Here is a 23,656-nt window from a genome sequence, read left to right on the forward strand (position 1 = left end):
AAGAAGAGGACATGGTCCTAATGGAACTCCCTTTCTCCAGGCTGCTTTGGAACAAGATTCCTTCCCTCTCTAGCCTTGCTGGGAACTCCAAGATACTGTATTTAGTAAAAATAACAATAACAAAGACGTGTGCATGGTGTTCCACTGGAACACACCCTCATTTCTTTGAAACCAGGATTGTTACACTGTACCCGCTCTTCTATTATAAGACCACTGATGATGGTGGAGATACAGGCTTTTTACACTTTGGTCTTACATGCAAAAATGTTAGTTGCTTCCTGCACTCATACATTCAGCAGGAGGAGGAGAATAACCCAGCCTACCCAATAGCTGGTCCACCAGCGCTTAAACTGTGAACTGGCTAGGCAACAGCTACGTAAATGGGGAAGAAAAGGGGGTCCTTTCTTTTTGCAATCCTAAACTGTATTTTATCCAACTGTCCCAATACTTTCTCATAATGCAATGCACAGAATGTGTTCCCTGAACCAGGTGATTTGTCTGTTCCTGGAAGGGGAGCAGGGTTGTCCAATTTAAGCTATTCCAGGAAGAACGGGCATGAATCATAGCCACAAACATATGTAAGGAAGATAAATACCCCGCTGTATTTTTTTCCAGAAGTGTCCATTCAGGAGGAATTATCCCCATTTCCACTACCCCTGTGACTCCTCCAGCTTATAGCCAGCTTAACCCCAATGACCGACGTGATCCCTAATAAATCAACAACATTCTCAAACTTGGATATGTATAAGCCTTCAGGGAAAGAGAATTCTCTAAGAATGCTACCTAGCAGAGAATCAGAAAGGAAAGAGATGCAGAGGTATAAATTCCAACCTCCAGACAGGGTAGATATAGGTTTGGAACAAGACAGGAAGGGAAACTGCTGTCTTTCTCATTCCTCCTCAAACGTTCTAGCAGGTTCCTATCTGGCACAAGATGGAACGGAAACCAGGAAAAAGACCTGTTACCCTGCTGATGTTGTTTCTGCTATCTTAAGCAAGAAGGCAAACAGAACACTAAAGGGGGGAAGGGTGTTCTTAACCTACCAAAGAACAATTGTTTTATTTTTCATCATCTTAATGAAAAAGAAAACTGTCCTAGCTTATTTAATGCATACCGGGCCACAACCATGAGAAGGAGGCTACGTGGATGGCACAGTTTTAGAAGAGGGAAGAAAAGAACAAAGTATAAGGCGTTGATCAGAGAATTCAGCAACATAAAAATCTCTGCTTTATTTCTTTCTTTTTAAAAAGCAAGTTCCTTGTCTTTAATGTGGCTCAGGTATGCTTGAATGTACGTGGGTAATACTTGTTGAAATTTCAGAACCCAGAAAGATGACAAAGTAAGTGTGGAGCTGGAGTTTCAGTTTCCTGCATAGTTCATTGTGATGTTTCAAACTTCAGCTTTCTTGAACTATAAGCAAAAGTTTAAAAAGCACACAGAATCCTTACCAGGAGAAAATGACTTATCTTAGTATTTGCAGAAAAGTGGTGGGAAAATATTTTAAAAATGGAGGTTGCTTATCCAATGTTTCTGAGCTCTACCTATGCCAGACTTGTCCTAAAAGTTTTAACATTTTTTTAGCCTTTGCATTTCCCACTAAAAGCAGGAAGTCTTCCTCAAAAGTCATCTTTAAAAAAGATAACTTTTAAAGAACTCTAAAAGACTCTGCATTGAGCCCTTACTGTATCTGAGCTTCCTTCCAGCAAGATATTGATTGCTCTGTTCACGTCTCCATTACAATCATGTAGAGCTACTATGCAGTCATCCTGATTCTTCCCTGTCACTTCCATGAGCTGAAAAAAAAATCACATACAAAGACATTTTAAAAAGCAGCCCCGGATAACCAGAAGGAATTTACCCAAGAAGTAGGAAAAATGTGTGAATGAGTTTGTGCGTGCATGTGTATATTCACATATAATTATACCTCCTCAGACAGGTTACAGTCTATGGCAGTGTTTCTCAACCTTGACAACTTGAAGACGTGTGACTTCAACTCCCAGAATTCCTCAGCCAGCATATGTTGCTGGGGAATTCTGGGAGTTGAAGTCCACACATCTTCAAGTTGCCAAGGTTGAGAAACACTGGTCTATAGCGAGTTATAGATGAGCTTAGAATCACTGCTACTAACTTCAGAATTTATTTATTTAATTCAATTTGGGCACCACCTGACTCCAACTGACACTTGTAGTCCACAAATAATAACATTTTAAAAAAAAAAACCAAGATGGGATCTGGGCACAATATACAGACAGAAAACAAAAATAATGAATGCACCCAAGGGGCCCTATCTGTCTCACCCCAAGGCCTGGGAGAACCGTCTTAGCCCCCAAATATTAAACGGTCCTTTAATTTCTTCAAAGACTATGTAGCCAGAACCCTGGGCTGTACTTGGAACATAAAAGACTTTATAATCTATACAATTCTAGGCCAAACTAGTGTCTTAAATCTGGGGACTCGAGTAACTTAGTTTGACCATTTCCCACCCTCCCCCTTCCCATCACAGATTGACTGATTTCACCTTCAAGCCATGTTTCAACTTCTCCACTCGCTGTGAGGCTTGGAGCCAAGAGAGGTTGTAGGGAAGAGATTAATACTTCCTGCATGCACAGTGTGCAGACAGGAGCTCAATGCTTTTTCATGCTTGCACTGGTGGTAAGCGGGAAAAAGAGATAAAAACACCTGTGCAAGTAGAAGCAAGCCTGGAGTCAATGCCAGGAAAATGAAACTCAATGTCAGAAGGACAAAAGAGAAATCCACCTCCACAAAAAAGATCCCAACAGAACACAGTTTTAAGAATATCCATCACATAATATTCTGGCTTTTCTGCAAATCTCAACCACTTACTTTTACTTAAAAAGATACTAATCTTCACAGCAACAGATCAGAAGTGAGAGCAAACTATGTTTAAATTTTAGGAAGCAAGAGGATTTGGATATGGCTTCAAAACACACAAGACTGGGCTTCACTCACTAAGTACCATGGCAATTTCTTCTCTCTACAGCAATATGTCTCAACCTTGGCAACTTGACGTGTGGACTTCAACCTCCAGAATTCCACAACCAGCATGGCTGGCTGGGGAATTCTGGGAGTTGAAGTCCACACATCTTCAAGCTGCCAAGGTTGAGGAACCCTGCTCTACAGCAAAGCTGGGGAGGAAACTTACTTGTTTCACTTTATCTTCAAAGTCTGCATCATTCTTATCGTAGATCATTTGAGCGAGACGAATTTGTTCTGCTGTTGCCTAAGAAATGCAAAAACATCCATGAAATATAAGACACAGGTCTACATTCAGAATCAGTGTACCCCCCCTCACTACTGCAACTAACTCTTCTATTTTTAACTCAGGAGGAAAAAAGTAAGCAGATGTCTTCTGCATTCTTTCTGTCCAGCAACCTCAACTCCAGATTATAACCAAGTATTTAAAAAAAAAAAAAAACCCAGCAGCAGACCAACAGGGAACAGTTTTTGTACAGGGCTTAACACAGCACACAAGAATGGACTGATAAAATCTTATCAAATGAAACATACTTCAGGGATACATTATTAGGCGCCATAATCAGCACTCCAAACCATAATTAACAGGCCTTAAGAGTTTTTGTGCTGATAACTGAGGATTGGGTTGTCTAAATCTGTGAGTTCTTATAACAGGGTTAGTATATCACATTAAGGATGGTTCATTTAACAATGGTTAATAAAACTGGCTCCAGCTTAACACTAAATCTTCTTTTCTTCAGGCAGTCAACTATAATTATGTTGGAAAGCAAAAGAGTAAGTTATTGGAGGTCTCACTATCTATGGCTGGCCCTTAGATAACTTCCTCTGTTGGCGTTCAGGCTTCATGCTCCAACTGACTAAAAATATATATATTTAAATCATAATAAAAAGGATGGGAAGCTGATATGTTGTAAAACAAACCACCAGCCTCCAGAATCATCTTTATTTCCCAGAAGCCTCTGGGTTCCATAAGTATGTTTAGGAAAAAAAAGGGGCAGATGGCTGCAGGTCATTGCTTTTTGGGGAAGTACAGGGAAAAAAATCGGAGAACGATCATCCTCATTCTCTTCATCATGGCAAGTTTGTCTTCTGGCAAATGGGTATTTTCCAGCTGGCCATATCTCCCAATGATCAGGAACCAGAGTCAATGATTTGCACTTACCATTCAAACAGAACTGCAAATAAACTCAAAACTAAGGCCTGAAATCCTAACCTCGATATAAAACAGTTTGATCAAACCAGGAAGCACCTGGCATGTATTAAGAGTCCACACACGTAGTCTGTGGCCAAAGTAAACCACAGGTTAAATATATTTGCATTTTTCATTTAAATACATCAGCTCTAATTTATGAATTCAGCAAAAGGAAGTTGCAGAAAGACTATACATTACACCAGTTGGTGATAATATTGGAGAACTCTCTGGCATGGACAAGAACCCTGCAAACATAATGGTTGTAACCCAAATTGCGTTTTCTCTGTCCTGGCTTGTTACTTTTTGATTTGCAGAAACTTCTGCAAAAAGGGCAGATATTGAGGACGCATTTAGGGAGAAGAAGACCCCACTCCCTGAGCTTGTAATCTGAAGGACACTCCATCAGTGACATCTGAAAACTGAATTTCAGTTACTGCTCTAATTGGAGGCCAAGTTTTTGCTTTCCAAAGCAGCTCTTGAGGTTGTCCAGGCACCAGAAAAATTAAATGGTAAGAGGAAGACAGGATGCTGTATTCCATGACATTTCATTGAGACTTTTCCTCACTGCCACCAGTTGACAGAGTATTTTACCAAGGTACACAAATATGTCTTTGTCCACAGCATCCTCCAGCATAAACTGTTCTGTGGGTGGAATTTGCTCCCTGTGCCATATTTAACTGCATCAGGAAGGAATCTCCCACACACACTTCAGCACAGTTAGTGCCCTTGAACTCAGCCCCCTCACCTTCAGCACAAACACCTCTCACTTGCACGAACTCCTCTGGAGTAACTCTCTCTAAAACCCTTTTCTGTGTGCCCAACTGATCTTTGAGAAGCAAGCACAATGATAGCCCAGCTCCACACCGCTGGCCAGGCAGTAAATCAGGCCCTCTCTGGCTATGAAGCTAATTAAAGGATTGTACCTAGCAAAGCTCAATAAACCAGTGTTAGAAGCATTGCGTGATTACTTGTTATACTACTGGAAAAGCATTTTCTCATTCAGCCCTTGACCTTTCTAGAGAGCACTAATGCTACGCTGATTACTCTTAGAAGTGGCTTTCCCCCCTCTGTCATATCCCCACAGAAGTACTCAAGTAGGAAGCTGAGACAGTGATTGGACGCATCACTCATGCCCAAGCACAGACTGGAACCTGGCAGTCATCTGTTAACGACTGCCACACACCACTCTGGTTCCCAAAGACTTTAGAAGCTGTCAAAGTAAGGTCTCTTTCCCAGAGAGCAGTGTGCATGGTGCAACTCACACAGCAGAACTTCAAGCAGACTATTTCCTCATGCAGTCTCTTTTGGATCAGAGAGGAGAACATGCAGTTCCTGAAGCAACTACACTAAACTGTGGAACTGTTAGAGCTGAGAATCTTTATTATTTTTTTTTAAAAAGCAAGCCAACTCCCTGGTTAGAGAAAAGTGGAATGCCAAGAACTGAGAATGATAACAAATCAATCCCTTATTATTTTGTAATCCTTATTATTATAAAAATCTTCAAAAGGCCCCCTGCATTCCAGGACTAGAAGGGTAATACTATACAGGTAGTCCCCAGTTTAAGAATGAGTTCTGTTCCCAAGGTCTGTCCTTAAGTTGAATTTGTAGGTAAGCCAGAACAGTATTATTGTATAATACTGTATATGTAGTATTTTATAATGAACTTGAACCATCATGTATTTAACTCAAATCACTGGGTATTTAACTCGAATTTTGCTACAATAGGCACCGTTCTTAACTATAGGTCATCCTTAAACCAGGTGTTCTTAACCCAGGGACTACCTGTATGCACATTTAGCATCATGTCCTACATAACCCTTCAAGTGACACTGAAACACAGTTACAGAGGAGCTAAACTTGATTGTTACCCACTGCTGCACGTGTGTGTGTGTGCTCTCAGGCTTGCATCTCTAAATGTAGAATTCCCAAAGTATATCCCACAAAGCATTTGGCTTTTGTGAATGCTAGAACTGAGTGCTTTCCAAAAATGGCACAATTTTAAATCGCTGATCAACTGAGCATTTACAGAAATCTTCCAGGTAATTAATACGTCATCACTCTTTTTCCTTCCAAGCTTGAACTTCCATTGGGGGTCTAGGAAAAGCTACACAAGGGCTTCTGAGGTCCTAGTAAACAATATTAACCCATAAGAGATGCACCAAAGTTACTAGTCTTACCATTCTGGATGGGCAAACAACACTTTACTGGGTTTGAATTAATCCCTCCTACAAAGGACAGAGAATGCCCCCCCAAAAAATATTCCATCAGAGCTTGCAAAGCACCGACAGCTACTTTCGTTTATCTCTTCTCCCTCAAGTATGTAACTGCACATTTGGATCAGGTAAGCACACAGGCACACTGAAAATCTCAACCAGAGAGTTTTTCAGCTTAGAAATGGTTTTCCAACTTTTCTGGGGCACCCACACCTCAAATCCAGGTAATTCCTCCTGATAAATGTAACTGTACACTCACAATTTATCTGGTGACATTTTTGCTTGGCCATTAACATTCATAGGTTAGGTACATGGACCAAATGCTACCAAATTCCTACCTGGACTACTGGTTTCTGTGGCTGTGTCGGCTGCGTGGTTGAAATCTGTGTTTTTTCTCGAGTGCCCCGAGTACGTTCACTGCCCACCGAAGTCATCATATACAGTATATACAAAACAATGTATGTACAAAATAGAAAATCTGAAATGAGAAAGAAACACACACTGAGGCACTACTTCCAAGACAAAAATGCAGATGATAGTCTAAGATGAACAGAAAAGGGATTGAGTTGCATGTATATGTTAAATTAAACCAGGTGGGCCTTTTTTTTTTTTTTTAAATGAGAGGTGGGAACTAGAAATTCAACAGCTCCCAATCAACTTCTGGGTACAACTCAAAGTGCCAGCTATCACCTATAAAGACCATCATGGAGAGTTCTTCATGGAGAGTTATTTCTGGGACCACCTATCTCTGACTACTCTGCTCATCCCATCAGATCCAGGAATGCTCCAGATCTCTCCTATTAAACAATGTCATCTGATGGGATCCAGGAGATATGCCTTCTCTGTCACAATGCCTGCCCTGTGGAATAGTCTACCCCCACCCAAATTAGGAAGCCTCCAACCCCTTTGGCCTTTTGTAAGGCACTGAAAATGTGCCATTGACCTTGGGCGCTGGCCCAGGGTGCTAGGTAAGCCCATCTTTAGGGTTACTGAGATGAATGAGATTGGCCTTGAATATGCTATGTATTATTTCTGTTATGGGGCGGGGGGGGAGAGTGGCTTCTTGATTGCTGTTTTAAGCCAATGTTAGTTGCTCAGAGTTACACTGTGTGAGAGGGGCGAAGGAAGGAAGGAAGGAAGGAAGGAAGGAAGGAAGGAAGGAAGGAAGGAAGGGAGGGAGGGAGGGAGGGAGGGAGGGAGGGAGGGAGGGAGGGAGGGGCGAGCTTGGATCATTAAAGTGGCTTATAAAATAACTAACTAAAAGTACTGGAGAGTGTGGAAAGTGGGAGGGAGAACGTTGTACAGTATGTGGTTTTCCAGGAAGCAAGGAAGGCTAACTATTGAGGAACTACCAAACTCTACATAGGTCATGTTTAATTGCCTTTCTGCACAATTAAAATAACAACATAAAAGATCAAAAGACAATGAAAATAATGACATAAAAGATAAAAAGTGAATTCTTTTGGTGGCTTTTTTTTAAAAATGTGAATTGTGTGTGAATTGTATGTGTTTAATTCATATCTCAAAAAAAAAATCAAAAGAATTCACCACACTTATTGCAAAGGAAGGTCTCTCTTACGCTGAAAAACAGTTATAATCCAGAGTGTTTAGAAATGAGGTTCGGTCAGCTCTGGTGTCCATAAAAGGCTGCACTGCAGCTGCGAACAAAGATGGACCCCCCACCTCCCGGCAGCTCAGCTCAAAAGCCGTTCGCAGAGGCTTTTCTCTCTGCAATTAGCTTTCACAGAGCAGCCATCCAGAGGGCAAATAGGTTGATTTCTCGCTTCCTCCTTGATCCGGAGCAAGTCAAGCAGCCAGCTCTTGCTGCCAGCCACCACCAACAATTAAATTAACAATTAATTAATTAACCCACAATTAAAACCAAAGTTAGTATTGGCTGATGAACATGGCAGATCTGTTGGAGTAGAAGTTTTAATACAGGGTATTAAAACATTAATCTTGGGACTTCGTGCTCCAAATGAAGATAAAGGAAATTTTTAAAAATATCTTATGGAATAGTTGAGAAATTTTTCTTATGAAAATTGGCATCAGATGGGAAATTGGAATGGAGTGGTATACCCGCAATTGGATAGAATATCAGAGTAGGAAGTTAAAAAGAATCAGGGTAAACTACCTAAAACATTTTTTGATTTGATGGACAATTTATCTTTAGTGGATATATGGAGACAGAAAAACGACACATCTAAAGAATATACCTATTTTTCAGAAAGACACATTGTTTTTAAGGATAGACATGATTTGGATTTCAAAGGCTTTGGCTGTTAATGCTTCTAAAGTAGAGATTTTACTAAAGACTTTTTCTGATCATAACCCAGTGAGTTGGACTCTTAAAAGAAAATCTAATTCATTTAGATGGAGACTAAATGAAATGTTCCTGCAAAAGGAAGAGAGAGTGGAAGACTGTAAAAAAAAAAATTAATAGAATTTTTTGAGAATAATCTAAATAAAGGTATGGACCTAAGAATGGTTTGAGATGCAAGCAAAGCTTTTATTAGAGGGTACTTCATACAGCATAATATCGTGTTCAAAAAGAGGAATCAAGAGAAAATGCAAGCTGTTTTGGAGGACATAAAGAGGAAAGAGGATGAATTAAAGTTAATACCAGAAAAGTTAAGTATTTCAAACCAAATTAAACTTCTACAGCAACAGCTATCCATGTTAACAGTGAGAGAACTGGAAAAAAAAGATGAATTATGCCAAACAAAAAAAAAATTGAACTTGCAAACAAGCTGAGGAGATGGTTAGCATATAAACTAAGAAAGGAAAAGGAAAAGAAAATGATTACAAAACTTCAAGAGGGTGATACTGTAATAACGGAAAATGAGATTATACAAAAAAAATTCATCAGTAATACTCAATTTATATAAACGACAGGATCTCTCTCTGGAAAAAATAGATGACTTAAAAAACAAAATTTGCCAAAGCTTTCAGATACACAAAGACAGGTTATGAATGGACCTATAACACTAATGGAAGTATCTGGAGCTATGAAAAATATTAAACCAAGTAAAACACCAGGACCAGATGGGCTCCCGGGATCATACTATAAACATTTTGAGGATGAAATTCTACAACCATTCCAATCTATGATGAGTGTTATACTGATGGAAGGTGGAATGCCCGAGTCTTCGGACATTGTAGAATATTTGGAAGAACATAATGAAAAACAAGCTGCATTAATTTTTTTGGATGCAGAAAAAGCTTTTGATAATTTAAACTGGCCTTTTATATTTAAAGTTTTGGAAGATATGAACTTTGGAGAGAATTTTATAAGAGGAGTGAAATCGATTTATATATCACAGAAAGCGCAAATTATTGTGAATGGAGACTTAAGTAAATCATGCAAGATACAAAAGGAAACTAGATAAGGCTACCCACTGTCTCCCTTGTTTATTTTAATTTTGGAAGTTTTGAATAGAGATATAAGGAGATATGAGAAGAGACATAAAAATCCAGAAAGAGACATATAGGTTGAGAGCCTCTGTGGATGATTTGGTGCTGGTGTTGGAGGACCCCTTGAAGGGGACTGAAGCTTTAATGAAAAAGTTGAAAGAATGTGGTCCTTTGGCTGGCTTTAAAATTAATAAACAAAAGACTAAAACATTAACGAAAAATATGTGGATACAAGAACAAGAAGAACTGATGAACAAAACGGGTTTTATGGTGGGAAAAAAAGGTTAAATATTTGGGGGTAAATTTGACAAATAGTAATTGTATGTTGTTTCAAATAATTATGTTAAGACTTGGAATGAAATTAAAAAAGATATATTAAGATGGGGAAAATGACTATTGCCATTGTTGGGAAGAATTTCAGTAATTAAGATGATTGAAGTTTTTGCTTCAAACAAAACTCATTATGACAACTGATGTTCTTTTTAAACAATGGCATAAAGACCTATCTAAATTTGTGCGGCAAAGTAAAAAACCACGAATCAAGGACAAAGTTTTACAAGAGGAGGTTTAGGTCTCCCAAATTTGAAGGTGTAGTTTGCAGTGTGTTGTGTGGTTTGGATGAAAGAGTGGGTGACTTTGAGAAATAGGAGGTTATTGGAACTAAAGGGGCATGACTTAAGGTTTGGGTGGCATGGCTATTTATGGTATGACAAAGTTAAAAAATCATTTTATTAGATGTGACATATTGAGAATATGGAACAGATATAAATCTACGCCGTCTCTGAAGGTTCCTTTATGCTTGTCACCACAAGAAGCTTTTTATAGAAGAGAAATTATAACTAAAAATAAACGGTTTACTTATGGTGACATATTGGAATTTTCGCAAAGGAACTTTAAATTAAAGCAAGAGAGGAACTGATATCAGAAGGATACATGTGTCAATGGTTTTCTTATGTACAATTACAAGAAAGATTTAAAATAGATAAAAAGACCAACAGTTTTGAACATGGTAAGACTGAATTTGAAGCAGCATTATGTACTAATAATGAACATGTTATTGCAAAGTTGTATAAACTTTTACTGAAGCTAGAGACAGAAGATGAATAAGGACTGTATGATAAAATGGACTAATAATTTTGGCTACAACATACAGATGGAACAATGGGAAAATATGTGGCAGAAAGAACTGAAATTTACATTGTTATAACCTGAATTTTTATAAAATGATGTATTGTTGGTACTTGTTGCCAGAAAAATTATCTAAAATATATAAAGATAATTTTTCTTTACATAATAAAGAATGTACGCTGGAAATGTGAACAACAAAAGAGGACATTTTATCATCGCTGGTGGACTTGTAAAAAAGCAAAACAATTTTGGAATGAGATACATATCTGTATACAGATTTTAAAGATCAATATTCAGTCAAAACCAGAGACTTTCCTTTTGGATAAAGAGTTGGAAAAAATTCACGGAACCTTGTTTTTATATACCATTACAGCAGCAAGGCTTTTGTATGTACAGAGACAGAAAGATAAGACATTACCTATAGTACAGTGGAAGAATGGATGGTGAAGTTGATGGAGTTAGCTGAAATGGTGAAATTGAAGACTTTGAGATAAGACTAATGTGTGTAATATTAATGCTAACTGGAAAACCTTTTTGGACTTTTCACGGGAAACAGAAAAAAATGAAACTAAGTTGTGTGGATTTGATGATTAGAAATAATATGGATTAATAGGAATAATGGAAGTTATGTTTTAAAGTTAGAATAACAGTTTGATGTATATTGTTACTTATATCTGTTGCAAGGAGGGTCAGGAGTCAATTCTTTTTTTTTCTTTTGTTGTTTCTCTTTTCTTTTCTGCAGTTTTGATCTTTACTATTTTCTCTTTTTTCCATTTTTTTTTCTTATTATTATTCTTTCTCTCAGTATTAGTTTTTGTTAATTTTTACTGTTCCTTTTTAAAAACATAATAAATGGCCTTCTAAAGAGGCCTCCCCTCCATGTGAAGTACAGGTTTTCCTCACTTAATGACCATTCGTTCAGCGACTGTTTGAAGTTACGTCATAACAAATGGTAGTTACAACCGGTCCTCAAAATTACGGCCATTGCAGCACGCCCACAGTCATGAAGCCTTGCCCAGCGCCGACAGCTGCCACCTTCACCTGGGTAGCCACTGCCCACACCACCACCCTGTCTTCTCTGCCAGCTCCATCCTGCCTTCTCCCCGGCTGGGCCTGGAGAGCTCCCTTTGGCAGACGAAGCTCCACCAGCCTGCTGCATGAACCCTGGGGCTGCACCCTCACCCAGCACTTGGATCCTGAGTCAACAGAAAGAGGAAGAAGATAGCAAAGTTCAGTTGGGGGTGGCAAGGGTAGGCAGCAGCAGAGTGCAGGGCGGCCAAAAGCAGAGTGCAGGGCAGAGATGGGCAGGGAGCTAGGCAGGTGGGGGGAGTTGAAGTGGAGGCAAACGCAGCAGGATGGCAGAGCCTCGGCTGGGGAGGAGGCAGCGGGACAGAGCTAGCAGTTCGTGCAGGGCAGGAAAAGCGTGAGGTCGTCTAACAATGGTGTGGTCCTCATCTAATGACTGCAACTAGGACTACTGGAATTGCTGTCACTAAGCAGTGAGGTCACATGATGTTTCGCCCAACGACCACTTCACTTAGCAGTGGAAATTCCAGTCCCAATTAGGGTGATTAAGCAAGGACTACCTGTAAGCAAGAGGTGGGGTAGAAGGCAGATCTTGTCTGTATTAAGAAGAATGCCTGCCTCTGACCCCCCTTGAATTTCTGAAGGCCCTTAAACCATTTTAATTTAGCAAGCCTTTGGTTTGTAGGCGATTGTGGACAACCATCTGATCAGAGTACAGTTGATTATTTTATTGTTAATGTACTATATTGTACTTATTTTATTTATTTATTTAAACAATTTATATAACCACCCATCTCACAGCAGTGACTCTGGTCAGCATGCAGAGGATTAAAGCTACAATACATAATACAACAAAAAGAAACTGATGATGATGATGATGATGATGATGATGATGATGGTGATGATGATGATGATGATGATGATACATACTGTACCATTACACCCAGGCCCAAAATCTAGTATTAATCCATGCAGACCAAGCAACAAACTCACCTACAGGTTTAGTTTAACCTCCTGACCTCAGTGCCCGGGTGTTATTGTGAGCTTCCTTGAGCACTGTTTAGCGTCTCTTCAATGTGAGCAGCTAACTAATATTGATAACTAATTAGGTAATCAAGCAGTGTGTTAACATATAAGCTGTAGTGTTGTATTCAAATTGCCCAATAGATACTGAAATAGTTTCAGTAGTACTGAAATGGACTATTTGAATAAGAGAACGGGATTTAATAAAACATCTTGGTGCTATACAACATAATGCATTTATGGACAACACCGCAGTGACCATTACCCCTTAGAATGGCTCCAATAATGAACAACCTTTCCACTGAAATGTTTTCAACAAGCCAGCACGTGTTGTGACTAGAATCGATGGAAGAGGATTTAAGAAAACATGGGATTATTTGATATACAGTGGAACCTCGGTTTACGAACTTAATTCGTTCCGTGACTCTGGTCGCACCCCGAATTGGTCGCACCCCGAAGCAAATTTCCCCATAAGGTTCAATGTAATTACCGTTAATCCGTTCTGGCGTGGAGGACAGGGAGGTGGCTATTGCTTGGAGGGAGAGTCCCCCTCCCTACGACCACGTGTCAGGGGCGGAAAATGGCCACGGACCACGTGTCAGGGGCAGAAAAATGGCCACGGACCACGTGTCAGGGGCGTAAAAATGGCCACGGACCACGTGTCAGGGGCGGAAAATGGCCGCGGACCACGTGTCAGGGGCAGAAAAATGGCCGCAGACCGTGTCACAGGAGGGAAAATGGCTGCATATCCTGTCCGTATCCCGAGGCGGAATTTGCAAACCGAGGTAAATTTTTGCGGCCAGAGCTGGTTGTAACCCAAAAAGTTCGTTAACAGAGGCGTTCGTAACCCGAGGTACCACTGTAATCTAAACTGATGTAATACACATAGCACAACATAGCTCCAAGCTTCATAATGAAATTCTCATAAAGATCAGCCTAAATAACTTTTCTAGAACACAGGCAGGCTTTCACTAAAGCTGAAAAAAGAAATAATGCTTTTCAAAAAGTATTTGTCAAATTTATATAAAGTTATATCAGAAATATTAGAATGGAACTTACAGATAAAAATGGGATTCTGATATGAATATATCAGAAAAATAATGGAAGGTAATATATGTGATGGGCCCACAAGACTTGATGACAAATGACCTTAGAAACTGACTAAATAAAAAAAATACATGGATATTTATGTAAGATACCTCACAAGTTACAGAAAGCAGGTAACATTATTGTCTCGGAGATATGTAGACAATGGAAATGTAGACATGTATATATAACATATCTGACAGAAAATAGTTTTGAATTATTATTAAAACTGGCTGCAAAATACAACAAAAAGGGGATGATCTGAAGTGTCACATTTAAGAGAAAGCAATTATTCTTTAGAGAATCGTGGAAAAAAAGATTTCAGAAATGTAAAAGGTGAATACAAACAAAATATTTGTAATATTCATATCTAAATTGATTTAAACTACACGCTCCTTTTTAAAAAGAAAGTGTCTGATATTTTTATGATTGCATTATTTAGTAAATAACTTTTTTAAAAAAAATTAGCCTGAATTTTGCAAATCCACTGCCAAATTCAGCAGGCCTATTTGTGGAAAAACTATCCTTTATTTTAATGCAAATTAGCTGCCACCACATGGGTAACATGGGTCACAAAAATTCAGAAGTGACTGAACAACATCACTTGAAAAGTCACACTGAAGTGCATAAACTAGGGCGTTAGTATTATAACTTCCAAGCTTCTAGGCTAGTCTTGCTTGGAATTCTAAGGTTTGACCCCTATGCCTCTGGAAAGCAGCAGATGAAGGAGAGTTTGCTGGTTCAAAGAAAAGAGACTCAGGAATTTGATATGAGCACAGTTGCGTAGTAACACACAGAAGGGTCTGCATTTTGTAAGCTTACTGTTAGGATTGCTTGGGGGGGGAAGCACCCTATGTTAGTTAGCTGTGCACCCTTATTTATTTGTTTGTTTGTTTGTTTGTTTAACTTTGCTCAGAGTAGCGTTTCTAAACCAGAAACTCATCTGAAAAATCAAGGTTATTTTTACAAAGACCCATACGGGTCACTCTGCAATTCAACACAGTCTGGTACAGTCTGAGCGGGTGTTAGGATTCCCATGCACATACCAGCAAATTCAGTTTTTTATTGGCCAAGACTGTATCCAGCATACAATACAGCATACAATTACTACAATGAGGAAAGCCCCATTCCATGAATAATTGGAAATCTGAAGGTTTATGGAGGGGAGCCATCTCCAAGAAGGCTCATCTATAAGATGGCATTTCTTTGGTGACGGGACCCTTCCCAAGCCTTCTCTTCCTGATTTCACCAAGCGGGCTGTTTCAACCCAAAGAAAGTGATCTCGGAGATGCCCAGGCCCTGAGGCTTTAAATGTGATGAGCATCTTGAATTGCATCAGAAAGCTAACTGGCAGCTAATACAAACCCCCAGTTCAGTGTTGTCCAAACTTGGCCACTTTAAGATGAGTGAACTTCAACTCCCAGAATTCCCCAGCCAGCCATGCTGGCTGGGGAATTCTGGGAGTTGAAGTCTACTCATCTTAAAGTGGCCAAGTTTGGACAACACTGCCTTAGTTAATGTGTGCCACTTCCGTTTAGGGGACTGCAACCACATCCAGTCAAAGATGTAGTATCTTTGGGCTTGATCAGCTTCCAAATCTACAGCCATTCTGTCATAGTAGGATAAGTCTGTTCTTCCCATCCAGACCTAACAGCTTCCACACACCAGATCAAGATCTCCACTACCTACCCCAGGATGGAGATATGTAACTGGATACTGATCAGCATACTGATGACACTTCAACCTGTGCCATTGAACAACCTCTCCTAGCAACTTCATGTAGATATTTCTTATATTACTGTTTTGTAGTTTTTATGGTACGTCACCCAGAGTCACTCTTCTTATAGCCAACTCAGAAGGATACCCTGTTTGATGACACTGAAGGCAGCCAAGAGATACAACAGGATCAGAAGAGTCATGCTCCTCAAATCACAGTCCCCTGAAGAGTGACCAATGTATTTTTGGTCCAAATTGGCATGACTTTGATCAGGTGATGAGCAAAAGCTGCCGCAACCATAAGGAATATGAATTATTAAAGACAAGCAGAAAATGAATATTTGAAGAGGGGGTTCAAATCAGTCCCCTCTTTCAGAACTGGGGAAAAAAATGTATACAGGAAAGAGGAATATCTTCTAGAGCACCTTTGTTACAAGGGCACATAGAAAAGTTATAGTACAGCTGACGGTACTGTCTGAATTCATAATTGGGATCAAGGTATCTCTGCCCCAAAAAAGGATATGTTTCAAATAATTTTCATGCTAAAAACTTATTCACATTATAGCATACCTTGGAACAAATTTACTTGTGTCATAAACAAGTTTTATGGTTACCCTGTACACCCTGGATTTACATAACTATGTTGCTGTGAAATAATTTATGGAGGGGAACCTCCCCCCCCCAAAAGAAAACTGAAACACTGACTCTGGTGGCCAGGCCATGGAACCATGTTGCATTATTCACAGGTCTATTTGATCTTCTGCAGAAGACTAATTTTAGGGAACCTCTTATGTGGAAGAGAACTCAGGGTAATCAAAATCTTAAGCATTTTAACATCTTTTGATTAGAAATAAGCAGTTTCAGAGAGTAGAGAAAGGAAGCAGGTATATCACTAAAAACTCCAAGAACAATTCCCAACAATTTGCTCTGGAAGAACTCCATATGCAGCTAGGTGCAAAACAGCCCCGTTTTGAACTCAGACCACTCCATTTCTGGAATGGTCAGAACCATTTCTTTGAAATTCAAATGGGGGCATTTCAAGTTCAAAACATTCTGAATTCAAAATCTTTTATGATCTGCCCAATAACAAAGTTTATTTTTCTGGGACCCTGCTGTATTCATTGAGATTTCCATTTCTCTGCAGGAGACCTCAATCCTAGAAGAACTTTATCAGGCTGAAAACAGACCTGCCTGGAAAAAAATACATGAAATAAATCAGTAAAGTATTGTTCCCAAGCAGATTTGCAGGTCTGAGGATATGGGATTCAGTTACTGCTCTAAAGCTTTCAGAAAGTGACACATATTTTGAGTTTACGGCTGTCTCCAAACAATTCCAGAGATGCTCTGACATGTGTTTTTTATTGTTATAAGCCAGCTTGAGGGCCGAAATAAACAGAAAAGCAGGATATATGTGGCTTTAGTTTTTTCACCCTAATCTTATTTTTACTCATCCCAATCGTTCCAGAAGAATATCCTGCTTTGATTTTCCTAGCTTACCTTGGTAATGCTAAACAAAGTTGGCAAGATGGGTAACACTTATTGTCACCTGTGAATGGTTTTTAGTTTTTTTCATAAATTGATGTCAAGTGCACAAAATATTAAAGGGTTTAATTTTCAGACTGCAGCAGATTAACATGTAAACTGATCCTGTAATGTGGAAGTTTGGGCTGCACTGCCACCCCATTGGATTTTCTTTTGGCCCACCACCTCCAATTCAGCTGCATAAATTTATTATTGTGAGCTGCCCAGAGTCACCCATTGGGGGAGATGGGTGGCATACAAGTTTGATAATAAATAAATAATAAATAAATAAATAAATTCAGAAAACAGCAGCTGGTAGTCACTAAAAGCCCAAAATAAAAAAAAACTGTACTTGTTTTTCATAATCTATCTAGTTCCCTGCCCTGCCTCTAGAGTTTGCTCCATTTAAATCAAATATTTTTATATATATGAGCCACAAAAGATGAAGCCCAAGCACATCAAAGTCGGTCTCTCCCAAGTTACCGGAGAAGCAAATGACCTCAGTGTTCCTACTTAAGTAAATAGCTAATTTGGCCATGAGGCTTCCAATCCTCAAATTTCAGTCTCACACTATAACACTATACAGGATTAATTTTTCTCAGGGGAAGAGAAATAAGCTTATAATAATCACTGAACGTTTTCAAATTATCAAAGCCTTATCATTAGAAAAGATGGTATGATATGTAATCTACTCTCTACTATTTAAAACTTTTCTATCTGGTTCAAAAAGATGGCAGATAGAACATACATTGCTGGACAGCTTATGAGAGTTATTCATATTTCAAATTATCCAAATTCAAATCAATGATCCTTATGGTTCTTTTTATTGTTGCAGTTATTTACTTCCATAGGAATTCCAATGTACAAAATTCAAAGAAGAAAGGCCAATTGGGCAGAATAATCTTTATATTTTTTAATAGAGCTAAATTGTTTGATCCTAAACTGTAAAGGACTCAAACTGCCTTTAGTGTTTAGGAGTCTGAATGTTTTCCCAGGAGGGTGTTCTAGGGAATCCTAATGGAGTAATTTGAGATACCCCACCCGAAGATTATCAACACAACTTGGGTACTGAATCATTACAGTGCTCTAAATCTTCACTGGAGAAGATCCTGGAAAATGGCATCTCTCAGTCTCCTCACATCCAGTATTCTGTATTAGTGCATGGGAAAATGAAAATCAGCTGAAGTGACTTAACTCCAACTCACTGTCTTAGAGCAAGTTGTGGTTCTACTGAAGCATCAATCTTGTTATTTGTCCTTCTGGAGTATCTCATACTGGGAGGTATTTTTCCTCCCTTCAGGGACTTACTTCAACAGTTCCCGGAATAAAAAGTTTTTCTCAGTTGAATGCACTGGATTACTAAGAGGCAAAAGTGGAATATTACCCTGAATTTCATGTTCTGGGAATACACCAGTAAAATCAAACTTCTTTGGTTATCTGAGTCACATTTGAACAAGAATCACCCTAACTGAGCCTATTCATCAAAACATCTCCCAAAGCAAACATTCTAACACAATACAGTACTATCTGTTCAGGTCCTGGTAAACTGCTGAATGATTCTATTAATACTGTAAGGCTTCCTCGATCCATAACTTACTCTTGGGAAGGAGACATCAGGCCTTCTATCACAATAAGGAATGAAGCAGATTCTATTAGCTGTGGAGGGATTCTCTAATTTGCCAGAATTATCCAAACTATCTGCATTAAGCTTACCAAAATTAACAAGAGAGCCCACAAGAAGAGCCAGCTTTATACCAGTAATAGTTTTTATTATACATTTAAGCAATTATGATTCATTGTCCTTAAATTCACAACCTTTAGGCCATTCTCTGTAAGACCCTCTCTTACAGCTTACCTATCTTTACCACAACCTCTGTTTCTATGCCCTAAGCACTTACAAGAAAATATTTTCATACACAGATTAGGAAACTACTTTCCTTCTCTAATCGCTTGGTCACATCTACTTCACCAAAAAGGCTTTTTTTCACTTAAATACAGCTTAGATGAGTAGAAGCAGAACTAGTAACAATCATCCTTAATTTGGGGAGATGAGTTTACTTAGGTACATGGCCAAAAGACCACTTCATACCCTTAGTTTTCCCAAAATGTTTTACAAATATGTTTAACAGCAGACACATTTTTAGAAAAACGTAGCACTAGCAACCAGGCACATGAATGGCTCTTCAATGTCTGGATCAAAGATAGTACAATGAAAAACTGGCTGCATCTGTAAAATGAATTATCAGTGACTTAGTAAACCCTTGTTGACCTCTTTGCTGAGAAACAACGCAGAAGGCTAATGGGCACAGTCAGTTCCCACTGGACCAACCACAATCTGGGCTAATTCTATCAATATTATCATTCAGAAAAATGAAGTGTACTGTTGGGAACACACCAAACATTGTCCTGCTGAGCATTACAGGAGATGTTTGACGGCAGTGAGTAAGCTATCTTTCCAGAAATTCTATCTGCTATTTCCTTCTTAGTCAATTACTGGAATGAGCATGAAATAAATGATTCTTTTAGTTTTATGCAAATAACAGGAAATTTAAAGTAAATAGGGCCATATAAGCTTATTTTAGGTGCACAGAGAATAGAGATGAGAACTCTTTTTGGTTCTGAGCTTTGCATTCCCACAACGTGAAATGATACATTCTCCTTCCAGCTGTACTCAGATTTGTAAATGCTAATACAGGATCTGGCCAGAAGAAAATGAAATTGAAACTGTGCTTTTTCCTCCCTTGTCTCTCCTTCAGCAATAAAATGTTTCATGCAGATTACGGGATGTAGAATTTCCTGGTTCAACTGCACTCCAGGATTTAAAAGCCTAAAAACCCAACCCATTACATGGTCAGAACCAGCACACTGGGTTAACTACTGTGCTGTTAAGTCACATTATTCTCCTGAATTAGTGCAAGAAAACCAGAGGTAATCTGGCAGTTAAAGAACCTGTAATTTCTTTACAACTGCAATGTGTCACAGTGCGCCAATCATGCCTGTTTATAACTGGCTTTCAGATGTCCCTATCAGAGCATGCAAGATGAAAAGCCTTTCATTAAACCCCATGCATAGCTAAGCACACTGGCAGTTTCAATATGCAATTCAGTTAGTTGTCTGCCTGCTATGAGAAAAAGCACAGGTAGCTGTTTTCTCTGACCCGACAAGGAGAAAAAATGAGCACAATAATAGAGAGGAAATCATTTAAGTTTGAAGGATCTAAAACTCAATTCTGGGTATTTTATACATGCAGTTGGCTAAGCTTGTTTAACCTGATGTTTCTTACATAGTAGGATTTATTTCTGCTTTCTAGGGACAACTGGGATACAAAGTAGGAATATTTGTATAGCTTCTGCCTGCAGGTTCTGAGATGAAGCATCAAGGTACCTACGTACATTGTTCTGGGTACAGACCAGTGAACTGGTAACTCCCTGCTAGAAGCATTAAATAAGATGGAGGGGGAAAAAATAGGAATCCACACATTACCACAAGTAGGGATGGATTAAGGAAACTGATGCTTGTCAAGATTTTTCTCAGCTCAGCATAGGAATCTGCCTCCTTCATTGGCTGTCTTGATCTGATGTAGGTTTTAGTGATCACATTGTCTATTAGGAGGAGGACATGCTGGTCTTCTAGATTTCAGAATTGGATCAGAGATAATTTATGACGTTTGGGCTTTTTCTTTCATTCAGGATCCCTGGGCAACTCAGCCTCAGCAATATTCCAGCCATGCCCTGAGGCTGGCATCTGTAGTAAATTGGACCTGGTGATATATCTCTGCCTAGTCTCCTATGGGAATTCTTCACTAGGTATCTCTGGGATGTTTGGGCTTTAGGCTCTAGAGGAGAGGAGCATCTATTGCAGCAGACAGATGGAATGGACCTATGATATTGAGTCTATGCAGTTGATCATTTGGCCCCTGGAGGCTGAGAACCCTCATGAGGTCCAGATATCTGGTCTGAAAAACTGACATGACCAGTTACTGCATAGTCTCTTTTCTGTCTTTCAGTGGGAAAATCAGGCCTCTTTTGATGTCCAGAAGGGCACCAAGGTACTATATACCAAGCTTAGTCTGAAGGATACTTTTATCTTGGCTTCATTAGGAAGCCCAGGTCCTTGAGGCCTGCATCTTTCTCCTTACCTCCTTTTTTCCCTGCTTAATGAATGGGAATTGGATCAACAGGTCATTGAGATTGGGATACACGTGTATTCTCCAGGATTTGCCGACAGTACTATTTCCATCAACACTCTGGAAGCTAATAACAGGCTGAATAGAAAGGCTTCAAAATGATAGTGAGCATCCCAAAATTCAACCACAGGAACTTCCTGTGTGATGGGTAGATTAAAATGTGTAGGAAGGCCTCCTCTATGTACAACAAAGCCAGAGCATCTTTTCTCTGGAAGGATTCTATGAAGTATCTCAGTGTTTCCATCTGAAATCTGCACTATCTAACGTGGAGGTTTGTACACTTCAGGTCTAGGATGACACATCATTTTCTGTTATTTAGGAACAACGAAAAATGTGAAATCTAAGCTCTAGAATTTCTAAACTAGTGGGACCTGTTCTATATACTGAGGAGGAGATGCTTTGTTGCCTTGCATGTCCCGGCAGCTGGGTAAAGAAACTGTAGGTGGGTGGCTGGTAACTATGTGACTATGATGTGATTATGTGACCATCATTAAATCATGTGTCTGAAGTTCTATTTTGTTGGTGGAGAAGACTAGACTATATTTGAGGCTGGTGTGATTTGTTCTGAGAACTCTGTCCCCATCCCTGTGTTTCTAGGTTCTGCTCTGAATGCAGAAATGAATGGGAGGTGTAAGCTAATGTTCTCTGTTCTTGACTTCCTAATTTTTTTGGTTGGGGCAGAGCTTTCTTTTTTCCTTAGTTTTGATTAAGACTTCTCATGGAGGGCCTCTTTAAACAGCCTGTTCCCACTGAGTAGAACCAATGTTAGGACCAATTTGAATTTAAAGTCTACATTCCAGTTTTCCAGATACAATGGCTTCCTGGTGGCCATGCACTCTCTGTGGAGAAAGGCAGGGGCAGAACTGGGAAAGAAGATATCTCATTCCAGCAGAAGCAGCATCAAAACCTTTTGTAGCCCTGCCTCTGAAGCAAGTGAATAGGAAACACCTTTTCTAGGATACCCTGCCTCCAACAGCAAGAAAAAAGCCAGGTCTTTATTTAGCCCCACAAAGCAAATAATGCTGGTGTCAGCCTAACAGGAACAGAATTCCAGGAGTGGCCCAATAAAGCTCTCTTTTGCATCCCACACAAAGTCTGCTGCTCCTAACCATGGGATGCTGCAGAGTCACAACCCCCTCTAATTTTAACATTCCATTCACTTTGTTCCATTTAATCTTCACAACAACCCTGCAGAAAGATCATGCTATCAAGTAACAACATGTTCAAAATGCTCAGTAAGTCTTGCATCTAAACAGTGATCTGAACCCAGATTAACATTATATACACCATGCCAGAAGGCTTAAGAGTGAAGAAAAGTTGCTAATGATGTGGTTGATTGCTGAAGAACATGTACAGGATTCAGAAGGCAAATTGCTTCAGCATAACCAGTGCTACAGCTCTTCAGTCCAGGAGATCTTAGGGGCCAGAAAACATATATATTCACCTTTTTTAGTATCAACTCTAAACCTCCTAGAGAAGAGCAAAAAGAGATTGTCAAGAAAAAGTATCAAAAGAGCACTTTGTTTGCTGCCCTATTAGTGTCACCTATTAAAAATAGCCATGGGAATCATTTCAACATCTGTCAGTATTCCACACAAATATCCCTCTAATGAGTTCCTAAAGCTTTTAAAGCTAACAAGCAAACTAGCAATTAACCATTCAGCAGTGGAAAAGCACATTATTGGTGAGGTTTGTTTTCAAGGAATTAGTTTCATTGATCCCCAAATGCCATATGTCAACTAGGAGATTTAAAGTTCTTTTTAATTCCAGCTGGGCCTGGCTAATTGTTCACAAATACTTATTAAGTAATCAAGTGTTTGTAAAATCATCTGTCAGTTCAGATGGTCTGTTCACTCCGTTTGCTGTGTTTTTTCCATGTGGAAATATACTTTGCTCTCAGCCATCTTCAGAGTTTTCCTCCAGTTCACATTGACTAGAACAAATTTTCAAACTCTGGTCTCCTAGGAACCCTTCCCATTTGACTTTTATTGTATGTTAAGGAGCCTTGATAATCAGTCAAAGAATGTTTATGGACCCACAGGGGCATTATGGAACTAAATGTTCTAGATAGCACAGATAAATTGTTCTAGCCCTGCTTGCCGTTACCCAGAAAAGGCTCCCTAGATGCCATCACATATCCCCATGATCTGCTAGACC

At 39.3% G+C, this 23,656-nt stretch overlaps 1 protein-coding gene across 3 annotated transcripts in view; it reads right to left on the reverse strand.

The window, feature by feature from the left end:
• UBAP2 (ubiquitin associated protein 2) overlaps positions 1-23,656 on the reverse strand; it is a 93,498-nt gene that overhangs the window by 48,824 nt on the left and 21,018 nt on the right. For 2 of the 3 annotated variants that reach the window (XM_088152712.1, XM_088152711.1), the window contains exons 2-4: positions 6,738-6,877; positions 3,164-3,241; positions 1,683-1,793 (exon numbers count right to left, since the gene is read on the reverse strand). In XM_088152712.1, coding sequence (XP_088008838.1) covers positions 1,683-1,793; positions 3,164-3,241; positions 6,738-6,836 — 288 coding nt within the window. In that variant the 5' untranslated portion in view covers positions 6,837-6,877. Of the gene's footprint in view, positions 1-1,682; positions 1,794-3,163; positions 3,242-6,737; positions 6,878-23,656 lie in introns of those variants that run through there. The other variant, XM_088152713.1, reaches the window with a different exon arrangement.

This window comes from Python bivittatus, unplaced genomic scaffold (assembly GCF_059951505.1).
Source record: "Python bivittatus isolate LINGU-HERP-01145 unplaced genomic scaffold, Pbiv_v1 ctg000570_np1212, whole genome shotgun sequence".
Taxonomy (NCBI): Eukaryota; Metazoa; Chordata; class Lepidosauria; order Squamata; family Pythonidae; genus Python; species Python bivittatus.